The following is a 20,782-nucleotide window of genomic DNA, read 5'->3' as shown; positions in this document are numbered from 1 at the left end:
TAGAGTCTGCGGATGATCCTCCGTTCTCCTTGTACTCGTACGAACGTAATGTTCGCGTGGTGAACCGCGAGTTTGGAAGATGCGCGAAATTTGCGCCCTAATTGTTGCAAATCCCATTACGGCCGTCACATCGCGAGGCGGAGAACCGGCGAGGTGCGCAGGAGACGTAAGGGAGGGAGAACAACATTTAACACGGTGACGTAACCTGAACACGGTTGTTCAGACACAACGATCATGTAAATACAAAGGATTTTCCCAAACAAATTAAAATTTTCAATATTTTTTTTTGACATCTCATCAAAGATGAATATTGGCAACATTTGACGTATTTGAATTTCTTACCGAAATCATTTTGCAAAAAAAAACTGCCGTTTAAGTATTGTAAAAATAAGTTTTTCTTGTCAGTAAATATATGGCTTTGAAAAGAATAGTTATTGAAAGTTAAAGAGTTAAAAAAAAATTATATATTTTTTTATTTTATTGAAAAATACTTAAATTTATTCATTATATATATATATATATATATATATATATATATATATATATATATATATATATATATATATATATATATATATATATATATATATATATATAAATACATTTTTTTTTTATCGCATGTAGAAGCGCGACTAACCTCTAGCGTTGTCGTTTTAGTTCTGAATTTGAAGTGTGTGAGTTCCCTTTTAAGATAATCAAATCATTTTGCTTATATAATGATAAAAAAATTATTAATTTCGTACTTCAAAGGTTATTGTGAAATAACCTTATTCAAAATATGTTCAGAGTATGTTGATTCCTTTATGGAAACCTCATTTAAAAATACAAGTTAACAGGAGTACATGAAAAGACGAGATAAGTTCTCGACAGAATCTTAATTGAATCGTTCGTTGGTAGCTTCGTCTACATGCTAAGAAGTTCTGCTACCCTGTTACTGTTACTTGTAATATTTCTCATGACGACGCATTGAAGGGGGTTTCGGTTACTTTAGCCCAACCGGACAAGTCAAGCTACGTGACTTTTAATTGGGTAACTTGGTTAGTGGGCCTGACGAAGGATCAAATTATTAGGACAAGTAGGTACCTTCTATATGGTAAATCTAATGCCATCCAGCAGTATAAATTTGGCAAAGTTGGATGTACTGAAGCGATCAATTGTAACATATATATATATATATATATATATATATATATATATATATATATATATATATATATATATATATATATATATATATATATATATATGTATATGTATATACATAAATATATATATATACATATAACACTGCCAATTTATGGAATTTGGTAAGCCAAGATACATAGTAATGTTTTAGATGTTTCTTAAAGCTGCATTAAAAGAAGAAAAAAAAAATATTCTCCAATCAATTTCCCTACTGTTGCAAATTTAATAAGCAAAGGAATATGGTAGTCAATATGACGCAATTTAATTTAACTAGCTAATTTCAGATTCTGAAAAATAATTTCAGGAATAGAGGCAAATTATCAGTAGTCTCGGAGCTATGTGGAATATCTAAATAGGTCTTTCATGATTCATATTACTATTAGATTCCAGCACTCTCCACGGTATGGAGATACTATAATATATAAAGATATTATTAGCTACGTACGCAGCGACTTGGATAGTAGTTCTGAATGCTTTCTGTTTTTAACCCTCTCTCTACGAATCAATTTCGTTTGGGGAAAAAATATTTCATATTTAAAATATGATTGAATTACACCTACACGTGAATGCCTATGAGTGAATAACACCCACGTTTTATCTCTGAAAAAATAATATAAATTTAAAAAAGGTCTTTGATTCAACTGATTTTACTTATTTTGGGACAGCTTTTTTGCATTACAAACCCACTATCAAAACGTGTAGAAAAATGCATGTTTAAATGATATTATATAATATTCTTTTCGAAAAACATTAAAATTGCATTTATCTTAAAAAAGGGATCTCTGCTAAATAAAAGCTTAAAGCTCAAACCAATCATAGATGGCTCCCGTGAACTTAAAGATGAAGCGTCACGAGATTTATGATATACGAGTATGTACCTTTATAAGTTAGATTAGTGTGGTTGTCAATCATAGTTAAAAAATGTTGAATGTTGCACGTGTGTAAAGTAATCACTTAACCAGCTTATGACAGGTCATAAGCGGTGTAAATATCCAGACTTCCAAATTCTTCTTCATATTTGTTGAGATGTCTTCTTCTTCTTCTTTTTCAACCATCTCTCCACTGCTGGATGTTGGCGTCCTCCATTTTTTTCCAGACTTCTCTTGTTGAGATTTTTTAATTCACTTACTAGCATCTTTTTTTTTTTTAAAAAAAGAGAAATAGTTGTTTTTTATTATTTACACAAATATTTCAATTTCTACTATTTCTGTGAGCCTAAGTGGCTCATTATTAGAAATAGGTATCAAATTGTGGTAAAGTGTATTCTAACCGAGAAACTCTGACTTAAGAGTCCGTAACACTTACCACGGGACCACAACCTGACACCATCTGTGCTCACCTGTACAATATTTTATAAAGTTACAATGTTTTATTTAAATGATACTTATGAATACGAATTATGTGTTGTGTATATACATTTTTTAACTATACTATTTGAAATGAGGTTATTAGGACCAGTGCACTAGTGCTCGCAGATGGAGTTGAGGAGCTTTCATTTCCAGTTAAGTGCATTACTTTACGACTTCATGCAGAATGAATTTTTAATCTCATTAATTGAAATCAGAATCTGCAAGTGGTAAGTCTAAAGTAGTGACTTAGCACTTAGCTCCTACATATTTCAACCATTTATGAAGGTATAGTATAACACCAGTTCTACATCTATAAAATTATATTCAATTTATCATAATTCTCCTGCATCAGCCGTCTATCCACTGTTGGATGAAGGCCTCTTTTATTTTTTCCAGACTTCTCTTGTTTGGGCAATTTCATTGGTCCATCTTTTCTAAGGCCGTCTTAATACTTTCTTCATGACCCATGGTCTTCATTGAAGAACTATGGATGCCATCAGTCATTCCCTGTCTGGAAATACAATCTACCATATCATCAACTTTTGTCCGGCATATCACAATTCTGACTATCACAAATCATAAATCACAAAAATGACGAATTAACTCCTTGTGAGATGAAAATATATTATATACATTGGGGCATGTAAATGTAAATATATATACAAACATATATATATATATATATATATATATATATATATATATATATATATATATATATATATATATATATATATATATATATATATATATATATATATATATATATATATATATATATATATATATATATATATATATATATATATAAATATATATATATATATATATAATAAATAATAATAATAAAAACCCTTATCCGCACCCCAATGGTGCATAGGGCACTGCTTCATATGAACACAGTGTTATCTTGATCGTTTACACACGAAGGAAAGGTGATCAGCCCTCCGCTTCAGGTACCAGTCCAGGGTGATATTGAATAAATATTACAGTGAAAAAATCACTAATATTTATTTGACCCCCCTGGGAATCGAACCCGGGACCTCCAGAACGGTAGCCGAGCGTGCTGACCATTACACTACAGAGGCGGACGACATATATATATATATATATATATATATATATATATATATATATATATATATATATATATATATATATATATTTTAACTCTTTATTCCAGCTTGACTAAGTGGTGGGTGCAATACTTAGTCAGCCATATATGTTTTACAACATTTTATTTAAACAATGAAATTAAAAATAAGAAAATAATAAGAAATTGAAAGAAAAAAAAATAAAAATAATAATAATAAAAATAATAGTAAATTTGGAGAGATGTAGACGAAAATTAGCTCGCTGGCAAACGCAGCACTGCGCTCCAGTGCCGCCACATGTCCAGCCCCCATCTGTGCTCCACAAGCCGCTTTATGATGAGGTTGGAGCTCTTCATCAGCCTCTCCCGGAAGCCTGCCACTCGGTGCCTTAACAGGCCATCCCAATGTGGTAGGCGTGCTGTGGCAAACATACCACTCGCGCTGCAGTGTCGGGGTAACTTCATTAAAGCTCTGTAGCCGTTATTGTAGCATATTTTCATGCTCTTTAAGCTTCGTTGTGTAACCTTACACCATAGCTCGCTGCCGTATTGCTGCGTACACAACACTTGAAACAGTCTATTTTTTACCTGCGCGGAGCAGTGGGCAAAGCGGCGTGTCAGCATATTGGACCGCACGCAATGAGCACGATACTGGCGCTTGATGTCCTCATCATCCGCACAGTTCTCCTGTAGGATATGTCCCAAATACTTGAAGCTACTTACCCGCTTAACTTCTTGTCCATTTATAATTATGGGCGGTACCTTTAATGAGTAATTTTTGGGTTTAAAGACCACAAGCTCACATTTTTTGGCGTTATACTCTAGGCCGTTTTCTGTGGCATAACATTCACAAATGGCAATAAGTTTACGTAGGCCAGCTATCGATGGTGCCATCAGGACCATATCGTCGGCGTATGAGATGGCATTCACTCTCCCTCCTCCTATGGAGCATCCCGCATTTACTTGGTTTAACCTATCATGTAATGCATCCACGTAAAGGTTAAATAGGCTAGGAGATGTGATTCCACCTTGTTTGAGTATATATATTTACTAGTGTAACGTTCACCATTCTACCCATTATTGAACATCTTTAAGCTCTGTAAATGCACTTTAAATAATACTTCCATATTGCCATTTTTTAATTACTTTGTCTACGTGGACACATTTCTGATATAATTTAAATTAAAAAAATATATATTTTGCTTTGTAAATACCACTATTTCTTCAAATATTTTGTGACACGTATTTCGGTGTTTTCAAATGACGCAGAATGCATCGAAACAGATGTCACAATAAATATTGAGAAATAGTGGTATTCACCAATTTTTTATATGTTTTTTTGTACAACATTTTGAGTGTGTCCAAATACTTGTTCACAAAATCTGGATTATCTCCAATTACAGGAGTTATTTTCATATTATTTTTGACATCTCATCAAAGATGAAGAAGAATATGGAAGTCTGGACATTTACGGGGTGGACGACCGTCATAGGCTGGTTTAATGATCACTTTACACACGTGTAACATTCACCAATTCTACCCATTATTGACAACCACACTACTCAAATTCTTCCAAGTTCTATATATATGAACCATGAAGTTCTATATATATGAACCAATTTAGAAACCTTGTTCTTGAATCAATAGAACTTCACTAGAGACATCTATTGGTGAGATGTAAAGAAGCTTTTTATTAAGCAGAAACTCTTATATTAGTATGTGAGATCCGAATCCTGGATTATAATCACACACATGAGAAACGCCAGAAAATACCATTTTCATTTTTATTATTTAAGCTTATAATTTAACCAGACAATTTATTTACAACATTTTGAGTGTGTCCAAATACTTGTTCACAAAATCTGGATTATCTCCAAGTACAGGAGTTATTTTGACTGCCGATTCAATCGATGAAATTAAAAATTGTTATGATGATAATTATCGTTCAAATAAACCACCTTTAATTGAGCAATACAAGGTTTCGTATGTTAATCCCTTGAAAAGCTATATCTTGATAAGTGTCGTAGGCTCAGGCAGACAGGTAAGTGTAAATCAGATATTTTAGATTTATCCTGGGTCTGCCACAACTTTACTCTATTTTTAAGCACATTCCGTTTAGCTTAATTTAAGACAGATTAAAAATAAAATACTTTTTTAAAGGTAATATAAAGATGACATACCGCTCACTCCTTTCAAGAACGTCATAAAAAAAACTTGATTTTTCAGGAGAACATTTTTAAAGATTAAAAATATAACACAATGTATTAAAAATAAATATCAAGCCACTTATAGAACTTTTTACTGTTTAACAGATCTTTTTAGGTAAAACCTGAAGGTTTTTTCTCCATTTGAAAAATATTTATTTATTTAAAAAAAAAATTAACAATACCTTTTCTTCAAAATGCAAAAACAACATTTTCTGGCCTGTAGCGGGTAAATATTAAGTTAAAAATATGCCGCCTTTGCTGGGATATGGTACATTTTTTGGGCATTCCGATAACATGCACAACTGAAAATTGACGATTTTTGATTTATGACGTTCTTGAAAGGAGTGAGCGATACGTGAAAAGATGCGATACGGGGTAAAGGGGGAAATATACTACTGCTATTTGTTAAAGAAAAAGAAGAAGAAATAGCTAGTAGGAAAAAAGACTAGCAGCAATGTCTTATGTACTCGAGGGTCGCACGCCCGCACTCGTATTAGCTTGTGTAATTTGTAAGCTACTTATTTCTAAAAGTGACATTCACACACTTTGACAAAATCGCTGTTTGCATTGTATTATGCAAAAAATGAGTAAGTACCCAATGCCTATAAATACGGTCTTCAATCATAAAGTGGCATTGTGTGTTGGTTTATCCTTTTTCTTTATAAAATTCAAGCTTTTTCATGATAATATTTCAGCAAGCACATGAGTCCGTCACGTTCTAGAAAATTCTGAGAAAAATTCACCCACTTTCCCGCCGTTTTATGACTTAAGATCGTGCGGGAAATGCAAGTTTCTCATAAAACACATGTCAGCCCATCTGGGAGGCGCGGAGTCGAACGGGACGAGAGAATAAATGTTCGCATGAGCCTGCCCCTTTATGAATACATCCCTTTGTGTGCATGGGTGCAACTCAAATTGGGTTGATAATTTGGTTTGAAAAAGTGGCGTCTTGGTGTTGCCAGGCTCCGGTGCGATTCTCAAACTTCTCACCTAATTATTATTTGTGTTATGAACATGATATCCGTCGATACTTGTTGTCGACGTTTCAGTCTCAATTACAGAGAAGTTTTAAGAATTTAAAAAGAACAATTAACACATTTTTTAAATTTTAATATAATCATAATATTATTTAATGTGTCGTTCTGAAAGTACCTGCAATGTACATTGAAACGTCAACCTTAAATAAATATTTGGGGACAAATATTCTTAAATAAATAACAAAAGAAACAGTCTGTGAAACAAAAATCTGTGATATTTATCATCCCATCTTAATGCTAGATTATATTTAGGTAACGGATTTAAATATGATGCTGGAAATTTTTAAATAATAATTATTTGGACAAGTTAGGATGAAATTTCTTAAATTTGTTCGCAGAATCTGGGATCAGTAACAAATTTGACCTAAATCAATCGGATTTTATTTCTAATAATAACCGAACATTCGAAGTAGAATGTTTATCCAGTTTTGGATGTATATTCTTTGTTTACACTGTCAACTTAACGGTTAGATACGATAAAACATATCGCTCACTCTTTCAACAACGTCATATATAAAAAATCGACAATTTTCAGTTGTGTATGTTTTCGGAATGCCCAGAAAATGTACCTACTATATCCCAGCAAAAGCTGCATATTTTTAACTTAATATTTACCCGCTACATGGCAGAAAGTGTTATTTTTGCATTTTGAAGAAATGGTATGGTTTAATTTTTTTAAATATACTTTATATTTTTCAAATGGAAAAAAATGTAAAAAGTTCAGGTTTTACGTAAAAAAATCTGTTGCACAGTAAAAAGTTCAATAAGTGGCTTAATATTTATTTTGAATACATTTTATTATATTTTTAAACTTTAAAAACGTTCTCCTGAAAAATTAAGTTTTTTGATTTATGACGTTCTTGAAAGGAGTGAGTGCCATGTATGCTGCAAATATCATTAAACCCTTATAAAATATTTATAGAGAAAAAAACATGTGTTTTTTGTGTAAATGCACTTTTTTCATTTCCTATTTCTCAATGTATTTATCGGCATAAGATGAATGATATTGAAAATTATATGTGAATGAAAATGACAGTTAAATTCATGCTTATATTGATCAGTAAAGTGGTTGAACCAAATAAAATATTAATACTAATGAATATTTATTAAAAAAACACAAGAAAATTGTATGGTAACCCTCTGGACATGCATATATATTTTATAATTCTTTCCTAATGGTCAATATAGGGGCACAAGATAAATGAAATTTGAATGAGCTATAAATAAAGATGGCGGCCATCGTCTTGTTTAGATTATATTATATATAAGGGTGTAAAATAGGGTGTGTTAAATATAAATATTAACGAATATGGTTGTGAATAAGTCCCCCGCCATTTCTCGGGTCAATATTGACGATACGAAATTGGTTTCCAGTCACCCCAGGTAGGTACTCTTATTTTATTTTTTATACCCGGCCAACACGGAGTGAAGCGTTAGAGCGCTGTTAAGATAAGCCATAAAACACAAGTGCAGAAGCGCTGTATGAAGAATTGAAAACAATCTGTATTTATTACCGCTTTACGGCGTATAGAATGTTTTACTAAGCGATCAAATATGTATGAACACATGGTCTCGCAGGGTTAATAAAGAAATACTCTTTTATGTACCTACCCGACTGAGAATTACTCGAGAGCCGTCAAATATACAGGTACCTACGCACAAAGATATTATTTGCATATATCACGCGGTGTACAGCTTGTTCGAAAAGTCATTCTCTCGTTATCCATTCGCTCCACATATCCAAAGACCTTAAAGAACTCTCAGCAATTTGTTTTATCAATTGGTCACATCAGATTAATACCCATCGATCCTGCACTGAAAATATAGTTGAAAAAACAACCTTTCGAATGAAATATTCATAAACCTTATATGTTATAGGCTAGGTAAAGATTATTAAAACCCTATCTTTTCGTACATGTAGCCCATTGTTATTAGAATAAAGTTTTATATTTCGATTTCCACTTGATAAGATATTGGTCCAAATAAAGCTGTAAGCTGGCAAGTCTCCCCCGTATTGGCAGAACATAATAAAATACCGGTTACAAGTGAACCCAAGAATGGATTACTTACCTTTAGTTGGACTATTTTACCTGTAGACCTACTTCATTCCGATATGAAAATCTTTTACATAGCTGACGTTTTTATTTCTTGTGTTAAACTCAACTTTCGTGAAACTTCTAAGGGTCAACATTTACATGATAAAAATAGTAAAGGATATTGGTACCATAAACCAAGCTAGGACACAAAATACCGAACCTTCTTCTAGTGGAATAAAAGGCCTGTTGAAGACAATCAACAGTCCGGCTTCTCTTGAGGAGTTATACGTGGTTCCCTCCCAGCAATGAGTAAATGCTGAGAAGTTCTAACTGACCCAAACTAGATTATCCTTCCTGTTCCCAACACAGATTTAAATAAAACTTTTTTTTAGCTAGAAGATATAAAAATCCACTCAATGATATATATACACATTGTACACAATAATAATAAAAGCTACTCCCATCTAAAAAATGTCAACTTTTAATTCATTTAATAAAAGAAAGAAAAAATATACCTACATGAAATATCTTCTACAAAATAAATACACATACATTAGAAGCTTATAGCTAAGAAGCAATATTTAATAAAATAACATCAATTTACTTTTTTCCACATTTATTTCATTTGACCAGTGACCAGGTTTCGTAGTTACCGACATCATCAGACTGGTGGGAGAATAGAAAAAATTCAAACGTTATATATACAACAAGGAACATACCTACATAGCTCAAAATAACAAAAATCTAAAACAGCCTCATCTAACATTACAGCTTAGTTTTTGAAAATGTAAATATATATTTTTAGGCACTGTATGAATGTGATGCGATATTAGGCTGCCACAATATCCTATAATTGAAGGAAATAGTTCCCCCGACAGGATAAGAGTATTATATTTTATTATTTTCAATTTCCTTAGATACGGAAAACGGTCAATTCAACATGTACAGCGAATAAAGTCGGATCTGCACAAACTCCAATCGAATATTGAGAAGATAAAAGAACCAATTGATATTTTCCATGCTTTCTGCGAGTATATACACACAAGAATAAAACCGTGAATGACTTTAATATAACTTTTTTAATCCTTATAATACTTTTTCTTGCATTTCTTGCTGAATCTAAGGCACTGTATTAGATTCATGCAGGGGGGGGGGTGAAAATAAATATGAATGATTTTATCCTCTAATATTTATTTAATATTACCCTGGACCAGTCCCTAAGTGATTACTTTGCATTCATGTCGGTAACGATCAAGATCCAATGGTGGATAGGGCACTGCGTAGATACGATGCAGAGCCCTGTGCACCGTTGGGCGCGGATAAAGGCTAGATCCGGTTTCGATTTCCGCCAATTACAAAATGAATTCACTAAAGATTTATTTTCAATTGGTCTGAGTGTTTGTGATGTATTTTTCACATTTACCTTCCCTATCCTTAATATTCTACCTGCAGACAAGCATCTATAATAGACACATTGGGGGTTCCTTAAAATAAAATAAAAATAACTTCATATTTTCTTCCCTCATAAAATGGGCCTTGTGCCTTGCCACAAGGCCTTCAGCAAGATGAAGAAGGAGAAGAAGATAAAATGGGATACTTAATCTAAATTTAAATATATTCTTCAACGTGTCTATAACTCCAAATGAATGTAAATAATTAAAATATATTTATTTTATATTAGTTTTATACTGACGTTTCTTGGTGGAACTGTATTTTATAGAATAAAATACCAACTTTGAACAATTTTTTACATGAAGTTTCGTCGTACCTGACATCATCCAGTCTGATGATGTCGGTTACGACGAAACCCGGTTGCTAGTCAGATAAAATTCATGTGGAAAAAATTGCATCGTTGTTATTTTATTTTATTAATTTATTTATTTTAAAACATATTACTAATTTCTAACAGATTATATCTACCAATTGTCTAGAATTTTTAATTTTTATAAAAATCCGTCTTAACACCCTATTGTGGTCCCCTATAGCTGAGCTACCTTTATATAGCGCAAACTTTAGAGAAAGCCCAGCTATCAATAACTCATCTTTTATCATTTTCCCGTCTTCTGCAGATAGTACTTTATTCGTCGGACGTGTCGCTCTTCTACCCGAGTCTCTTTATAATATGACACACATATATTTCTTATTTGGGCTTTACTGTTTTATCATTTTAAATTGGTTCTCCGAAAATATATCCCAATTTTTCTTTCCCTCCTCAATTGCACCAAAAAAAAGAAAATGGTAGAAGGTAAAATACGATTGGAAAATAAAAATAATAACGCCACTAAACCACATTTTATTTCCAATTCGGAAAATAAATTTGTCAGCATATAGGAATATGTAATCCCTATTTTGTAAAATTTATTTTATTTAATTCATTTCTTCAGTTAGCTTTTATTATATTTAGTGCAAACTATTATCTACACTTAATTTACATCATATATATCATTCTTGATACATTCAGGTATCTGATCGTATATTTTCAAACGGTTTTTTTAATAGCAGTGTTATTTCATCCTTATTTTTAAAATTTTTATTTAATTACAACATTTTGAGGGTGTCCCAATACTTGTTCACAAATCTGGATTATCTCCAATTATAGGAGTTATTTTTCGTATTATTTTGTTTTAATTTTTATTTTATAATAATATGAAAAATAACTCCTATAAATGGAGATAATCTAGATTTATGAACAAGTATTTGGACACACTCAAAATGTTGTAAGTAAATTAACTGGTTATAATTTGACCAGTTAATTTATTTACAACATTTTGAGGTAAAAAAATAAAAATGAAAATATTTTCTGGCGTTTCTCATTTATGTGATTATAATCCAGGATTCGGACCTCACATACTAATATAAGAGTTTCTGCTCAGTTAAAAGCTTGTTTTCATCTCACCAATAGATGTCTCTAGTGAAGTTCTAGTGATTCAAGAGCAATGTTTCTAATTTGGTTCATATATATAGAACTTCATGGTTCATATATGTAGTGGTCAACAGGCCAGTCAACCCTACTGATAATAGAGCGAATTCTCAGAATGCAATCACTGCAACTCGCAGTACAAACGAGTCACCGACCGGGAACAATAAGGTGCAGACGTCCCATTGCATTTTGTTGTGACTAGCGTTTCAAAGACAAAGGAACAATGGGTTCCCAAACGATATAAAAGAGGAACAACCCCGGACTCGCTCTCTCACTCCTCCGCCGGGAATCCGCCAAGTAACACCGTCGCCGTCACGAGACCGCCGCATCAAGACCTCGCTACGATCTCCAGTCCCACCGTCACGAGACCGCCGCATCAAGACCTCGCTACGACCTCCAGTCCATCACCCTCGTCAGCATCAAGGAGCTACTCCAGTCAGCCCGACCGTACATCTACGCCACCGCTACGCCGTACCGTCTTGTGTAACATTTATTGTTAAATAAACATCTATTCAACACGACCGCCTTCCTCCTCATCACCACATCCCCAAATATATATAGAACTTAGAAGAATTTGAGTAGTGTGGTTGTCAATAATAGGTAGAATTGGTGAATGTTACACGTTTGTAAAGTGATCACTTAAACCAACCTATGACGGTCGTCCGCCCCGTAAATGTCCAGACTTCCATATTCTTCTTCATCTTTGATGAGATGTCATAAATAATATTTTTATTTAAAACTACTTTATATAGCACCATTTTCGTAAAATACTACATGTGATCACTTAACCAGCCAATGATAGGTCTATAAATACTCAGATATCTCTTATCGATCTCCATCTATGTTGAGATGTCATAAAATGTAAAAATGACCCCTAAGTAGAGAATGCCCAGATTTGTGAACACGCTCAAAATGTTTTGACCATAAAAAAGGACTAAATCTTTTCACAACTTATCTTTCGTGTCACGAAATGCACCATGAAATTATGTCCGTTTGTAGAAAAATATTTCGTAAAATCTTGAAAACTTCTTCACAGAACTTCATTCAAATTCATTTGAAAAGCTTCCTTCGCTGTGCCCCTCTACTAAAAGCTTTGCATGAAAAATTTCCTCCCTTTCCTCGGCATATAAAATTAATTCAATATATACTGCCCCTGTCCGCCATTTTACTTTCTAGGGGAGTGCATATCGACTCCCGTGAGTAAGTACATTAACGGGGAATATTGATCCGATTTACACTAATATTCGAGTGCAATTGAGTCGAGTACTGAAATCATTACCATGTACAGCATATGTCAGTTATTCCCGCGATTTCGAGAGACTTCGCATTTAATACAACATTTTCATATTCTAAGTACAATTAACGAAAATTAAAATTAAAAAAATACGCACATATTTAACGGGTTCAAATACTTGTTCACAGAACTAGAATTATTTTTACGTATTTAATTTAAGTTTCACTCGGTAAATACTACCGTTACTTAAAACATATTGTGACATGTGTTTAGATGCATTCCGCATCATTTTCGAACACCGTATACGGTGTTTAAAAATTATCCGAATAATTACAAGGGCCTAGAGCAGCCGTGTACTGAGCTTTGAGAATAGGTGTCTGCGTAGAATTTTAGGCGTGCGGTGGTTTGACTTTGTGAGGAATGAAGAGATAAGGTATAGGACGCAGCAAATCTTGGTCACAACTGTCGTCAAGAAAGGGCGATTCAGTTGGCTTGGCCATGTACTCCGCATGCCTCCCGAGAGCCGCCATCAAGCTTGCCACTTTTACAAGGCATCAGGTTCGCGCCGCCCAGGACGACCACTGCTGACAAATCGTCGGCAGTTCTCGTCAGAACTTTGGGACGCGGATCTGACTTGGGAGGATGCAAGGGAGCTGGCAGCCGACAGAAAAGCCTGGAGACAGTTTGTGGACTCCATATGCTCCACCTAGAGAGCGGATATGTTTTAATAATAAAATGAGTAAAAACAATATAAACATTTAATTTTATATTTAAAGTTACTTTTCTTTTTGAATTCAAGCAAAATATTATAACGTTTCGAATGAAGAAATAAATACAGGGTGAGTATTTCCAAACGCTGTTTTCCGGTCGAGAAAGCTTATTTCGGTTCACCTCGGGGTCTCATTCACCTCGCGCGAATAGAGAAGTTTTGTGGTCATATTTATATTTATAAATATGGCGGACCCTTTTGTGATTGGCCCCCTCGCGGAACGCCTGACGATCGCATTATGTTGGCGCTCTTTTTTCCCGCCAACAGCTCCACCGGAAAAGGTGTCGTTTATATTTTTATGGCGTCCGCACGAGGGTTTCCGGTCGTTCTGTCGGAATTGAATGGTCCGCCCGCTTCTCCTAATGGTTCCTTCTCATTGGGAGAATGTAGATTGTATGAAGGCTCTATTGCAACTGTTTGTGAGTACAGTGTAACTGCCTTTACGTATATTTTTGTAAGGAACGTTTATTAAAAGCAATTTAAAAAAGGAAACGTTTGAAAATTCATACCTCCTTACGTTTCCGGTGTTCAATGGGATATATATATATATATATATATATATATTTATATATATATATATATATATATATATATATATATATATATATATATATATATATATATATATATATATATATATATATATATATATATATATATATATATATATATATATATATATATATATATGTATATATATATATATATATACTTATATATATATATATATATATATATTTATATATTTATTTATATATATATATATATATATATATATATATATATATATATATATATATATATATATATATATATATATATATATATATATATATATATATATATATATATATATATATATATATATATATATATATATATATATATATATATATATATATGTATATATATATATACTTATATATATATATATATATATGTAATAAAATACCTAGGTACCTACCTATACATTTTATTAAGTACTTACAAAAAGTACCTACATAAAACAGTTCTACCACCAGATGCCGCATGCGTCGCTCAGAATAAAACAAAAGACTTCTGATAAGATTATTAACTGTCAGAATCAGATAGATAGATAGATAGATAGATATAAAAATTACTATAAAGATAAATTAAGAATAAACTTTAATTACAAAGCAACACATTGTTTATTTTATTATTATACACCCACTTTACATATTATTTACACTTAATTTTCAAAAGGAAAATATTACCACGTTATAAAACGACAATTTTGTTAATTGGAAATGGATTATGAAACATTAGATGTATTAAAACAATTACTACAATATGTTCGGAGTGAGAGAGAAAAATTAGAAGATGATCAAAGAAAACGATTAGAAGATAAACAAAGAAGACGTGGAAATCTAAGAACTAGTGATAAAATTAAAGATAAAAGTCCATGTAAGATTTGTGAAAATTTAAATAAAGGAACTCGATATCACTCTGAAGCAACGTGCTGGTTTAAAACAAAGGAGGATGATAAGATTAATAATAAAAATGAAGATTTACAAATTACACAGAAACAGTGCTTGAAGAATGAAAATAAAAATAATGTGAAAAAAAATTCTACAAAATATAAAATAAAACATACTCCAGAAAAGAAGAATTTCGAAGTAGATTGTCTAAGCAGGAATCCAGTATTAAAATCGAATGAAAATGCAGATGAACAATTAAAAGTTGTAAATTTGGTTAAATTAGAAGATAATTTAAAAGATCAGAATAAAAATAAAGACATACAAATAACACAGAAACAGTGCTTGAAAAATGAAAATAAAAATAAAGTAGAAAAAACTTCTACGAAAGATAAAATAAAATATTCTCCAGGAAAGAAGAATTTAGAAGTAGATTGTCTAAGTAGGAATCCAGTATTAAACTCGAATGAAAATGCAGATGAACAATTAAAAGTTGTAAATTTGGTTAGATTAGAGGATACTTTAAGAGGTCAGAATAAAAATGAAGGAATTCAAAAGATAAAAACAAATGGATTGAAAAAAAACTGTGTCTACTTTAAAAGGGTCAATAAGAAAAAAAATACAAAAAAAAAAGAAAGGAAAAAAAAGAACGGAAAAAAAAGAAAGAAAAAAAAAACAAGAAAGAAAAAAAAAGAAAAAAAAAGAAGGAAAAAAGAAAGAAAGAAAAAAAAAAAAAACTTTATCATATCACTAAGCTTATACCAGTCCCTTCACTACAAGAAGATGTTACGGAGGACGAATGAAAATTTTACTATGAATTTTCATCCCCAAGGGGGGAGATGTAATAAAATACCTAGGTACCTACCTATACATTTTATTAAGTACTTACAAAAAGTACCTACATAAAACAGTTCTACCACCAGATGCCGCATGCGTCGCTCAGAATAAAACAAAAGACTTCTGATAAGATTATTAACTGTCAGAATCAGATAGATAGATAGATAGATAGATATAAAAATTACTATAAAGATAAATTAAGAATAAACTTTAATTACAAAGCAACACATTGTTTATTTTATTATTATACACCCACTTTACATATTATTTACACTTAATTTTCAAAAGGAAAATATTACCACGTTATATATATTTATATATTTATTTATATATATATATATATAAATATATATATATATATATATATATATATATATATATATATATATATATATATATTTATAATGTCTGCGTAATCGGAGGGCATGTATGACTAGATGTATGGATGTGAAGGAGGCTAGGAGTGTATGTCAGGACAGAAGAGTGTGGCGTTCCATCCTCTCTGCCTACCCCTGCGGGGAAACGGCGTGATGGTAGTAGTAGTAGTAGTAGTAGTATATATATATTTATATATATAAAAATTTTGAAGAGAAATATTTGTGTTTTTATTATTTACACAAATATTTCAATTTCATACTATTTCTGTGAGCCTAAGCGGCTCATTATTAGAAATAGGTATCAAATTGTGGTAGAGTGGGTTCGTACCGAGAAACTCTGACTTGAGAGTCCGCGACACTAACCACGGGACCACATGATTTATGAAAATAGTCTGGTGACTATTTTCATACATCAAATCAAAATATTTAAAGCATATTTTTACGATTCATATACAATACAATAAATTACAAATATAAAATATTCAATAAAAAGAAAACACCTTTCCACTTAAAAACAAGAAAATATTCTATCTCAACGAGATTGAATTTTGGTCGAAGAATTTTTCCATCTTATATTTGTAGGTTTTCTTTTTTCTTCTTAAGTTGTTCACCGATTCCTTTAAAATACTGATACAACATTGCATTCAAGAACGCGCTTGTTTTTTATACACCATACCTGTGATGGATGTTTTTATCTGTCATTTAAAAACAGGCTTTACTGAGGAAAAAAAACTATTTTAACCAAATGGCAGCGCCATCTTTTGAACGTAGCAGCAACACAAGCAATACTAAAACGTGTAAAATTTTGTGAAATATGGCTTCGGCACGGGAAAACTCAGTGGGTGTACATTAACGTAATATGTATATGTAAATAATAATAGAAAAAATATTTATAAGTAAATAAACATTGCTCATGGTAGACAACGTGATTCTTAATAATTGCATTGTCCACCTCTGTAGTGTAGTGGTCAGCACGCTCGGCTACCGTACTGGAGGTCCCGGGTTCGATTCCCAGGGAGGGTCAAATAAATATAGGTGATTTTTTCACTTTAATATTTATTCAATATTACCCTGGACTGGTACCTAAAGCTGAGGGCTGATCACCTTTCTTTCGTGTGTTAACGATCAAGATAACACTGCGTTTATACGACGCAGTGTCCTATGCACCACCGGGGTGTGGATAAGGGTTTGAAGATTTATGGCATTGTTGTTTTATTTTTTTATATTTTCATTGCTCACAAGCACTGTAAAATTAAACAAATCAGAAAGTGGTGCTTTTTTTCTTTTCCTTTTTAAATAGATTTAGCCACAGCAGTGCGTGACTAGATTCAACTTGTAGATTAAAAAATCTTAAGTATTTTACACGCTCCGGGTGTAAAACGTAATTTAAATTATGCTGTAATCTTATCGAATTAGGGAAACTGGTGCATTTGAGATTTTAACTAAATACGGACCCCTCTCGTTCCGAGTGGATGCCTTTTATCCAATCAACCATAGATTTACGGGATAATTAAACGATCCAGGCGAAACCTTCACCCGAAATTAAAAGTTAAATTAGAACCGAGCTTGGGTCGTGATATTTCACTTCGCACACCCTCCCGGTGTAGATTAAAAAACTTGTCCTAAAAGTGCAATTTATGTAAATGAGTTCAGTCGCTAATCTCTCTAAAGCCGAATGTAGAAAAAAACCAACGGTCAGCTTATGCTGACCGATGATTTTTTTGTATTATTAATTTGATTAGATTAATTATTTAATACTGAAATTTTGTCATCTCTTAAAGAAATCTGACCTCAAATATACCCTAATTCACTAGCTAAATTATTTTATTTTTAATTATTGTTTTACTTAGTAAATACCACTGTTTCTTAAAATCTACTGTGACACGTGTTTCGAAGCATTCCGCATCATTTTCAAACACCGTATTAAAATGATGCGGAACGCATCAAAACACGTGTCACAGTACATTAAAATGTACTGTGACATCTTAAAAGAAATAGTTTTATTTACTAAGTAAAACATTATATAATTTATTGAATCGGCATTAACTTTGTGGAATGACATGATTATTTTATTAAAATTAAACACTTGAATAATCCACTTTATTTGTTATATTTTTATTTACGACTAGTTTCGAAAACGACAATTGTTTTCATCTTCTGGTACAAATTAATTTAATTTTTTATTCGTTAGTTTCAATTTGTACCAGAAGATGAAAACAATTTTCGTTTTCGAAACTAGTCGTAAATAAAAATAAAACTCGATAAAGTGGATTATTCAAGTGTTTAATTTTAATAAAATAAGTAAAACATTAAATAAAAATGGATAGATTTTACCACAAAGTGACTGCCGAATCAATTGTTGGAATTATTTTATGTGTTGAATACTTAGATTTCTACATTCTCTTCGCTTTAAAGGCTACTTTGTCTTTGATGAGACAATTAATACATCTTGATATAAGCCCCTCGGGGATTCAATAATGATAATCTGACATATTAAAAAAATCATTCTTCTTCTTTTTCTTCTTTCTTGTAGATCCTCGGATCTGTTTGTTCCGTTATCTTGTGACGTGGACAGGCAGCTGTTACGCTATCGCTTCGGAGGTCTTCCAGGAGGTCTACTTCCATCTGGGTTATCTTGAAGAGCAATTTGGCAACCACTCTATTTTCTTACATTCTTGCATTCTATTGACATGGGCATTTAAAAATCATATTCATTGTCTTCCCCATCCGACTATATCCTCAGTACTACACATATTTCCAATTTCCGTGTTCCTTATTCGGTTCCTTAACGTGTTTCTGGTTATGCACCTCAATATCTTCATTTCTGACGTCCTTACAAGAGATTTAATTCTCGCTATATCTGCTCTGGTCTCTATCCTATACGTGGCAATCGGTCTTACACATGCGTTATATATTTTTCTTCTTCAAACCCTTATCCGTACCCAACGGTGCATAGGGCACTGCATCATATAAACACAGTGTTATCTTGATCGTTAACACAAGAAGGAAAGGCGATCAGCCCTCCGCTTCAGGTACCAGTCTATACTTTTACTTTGCTATATATTTTTTCAATAATATTTAATGTGACTGCTACAAATAAAGGCCCTAATGTCGTTTTTTCGAGATTATTTTACCTAATGATGGTTAAAACAAAACCAGAAATGATTAAAACGTCCGTGCTTTAGATTAAAAGGTTCCTAAAATGGCTTCCGGAAATGGTATGTAAAAAATGGTGCGACACGGAAGGTAATTGACCGGAAATTCTCTAACCTTAAACTCCGTGCTGAATCGTGAGATTTAAATCCCGCTGATTCAATATATGGTATACCGAATACATGCACTTACATCTCTTATGAATATGTACTTACTATTCTCAATATTATTAATATTTAAAGCATTTACTTTGTGGTTAGTCATCTTTACATATTTATTTTTTACAAAAATGTTGGTAATATTAGTATATAACCATTCACCGAGATTTTTATGTCTATCGGTTTCGAGATGTACCCGTCTCTTCGTCACGACAATCACTACCACAGCATGCAAACAATATTACCCTTCACTACCATAGGACTATTTACACACTATGCGATTTTGGTCGACCCGCTGACCAACATGCACTGGGGATTGCAGCACAAACATGCGTTACAAGCCGAGGTTAAACATGCACTAGGGATAAAAAATATAATTCAACGAGCTTATATAATCGTAGGTTGAAAGGAGTGGGCGGGGTTTGAATAGGATATTGACGAATCTTGCTTAACCGACGTTGAATCAAATAATGGACTATAAGTAAAAAATTGGTTATTAACTTCTTACAATTAAGTTGTTATTTACAAGTTCTTACGTATCGTTCTTACGTATTTTGTCCACCTCCGTAGTGTAATGGTCAGCACGCTCGGCTACCATACTGGAGGTCCCGGGTTCGATTCCCAGGGGTGGGGGGTCAAATAAATATTATTAATTTTTTCACTGTAATATTTATTCAATATAACCCTGGACTGGTACCTGAAGCGGAGGGCTGATCACCTTTCCTTCATGTATTAATGATCAAGATAACACTACGTTTATATGATGCAGTGCCTTATGCACCATTGGGTGCGGATAAGGATTCGAATGAATCTTACGTATCCACCCTAATTTAAGTACCTACCTATTTGACTTACCTATTTGAAATGTTGGTGGCAATGGATGAATAAACATAATATTCGTAACATAGTGTTATAATATGCTTATTATCAAGATTAGCAAACACCTTTCCTAGCATAATTTAATCCTAATGTTTATGTATAATATCTGCTT

At 32.4% G+C, this 20,782-nt stretch overlaps 1 protein-coding gene across 1 annotated transcript; it reads right to left on the bottom strand.

Moving 5' to 3' along the window:
- Positions 1-3,867: 3,867 nt before the first annotated feature.
- On the bottom strand, positions 3,868-4,530 carry LOC148309434 (uncharacterized). Its single transcript, XM_088260131.1, has one exon. The coding sequence runs from the start codon at positions 4,528-4,530 to the stop codon at positions 3,883-3,885; it is 648 nt and encodes a 215-aa protein (XP_088116257.1). The 3' UTR covers positions 3,868-3,882.
- Positions 4,531-20,782: the final 16,252 nt, after the last annotated feature.

Source organism: Brachycentrus maculatus, unplaced genomic scaffold (genome assembly GCF_059751285.1).
Source record: "Brachycentrus maculatus isolate JH-2025_06_01 unplaced genomic scaffold, ASM5975128v1 h1tg000124l, whole genome shotgun sequence".
In the NCBI taxonomy this organism is placed as follows: domain Eukaryota; kingdom Metazoa; phylum Arthropoda; class Insecta; order Trichoptera; family Brachycentridae; genus Brachycentrus; species Brachycentrus maculatus.
The sequence above is the reverse complement of the archived record's forward strand: the minus strand, read 5'-3'. Positions and strand labels throughout refer to the sequence as shown.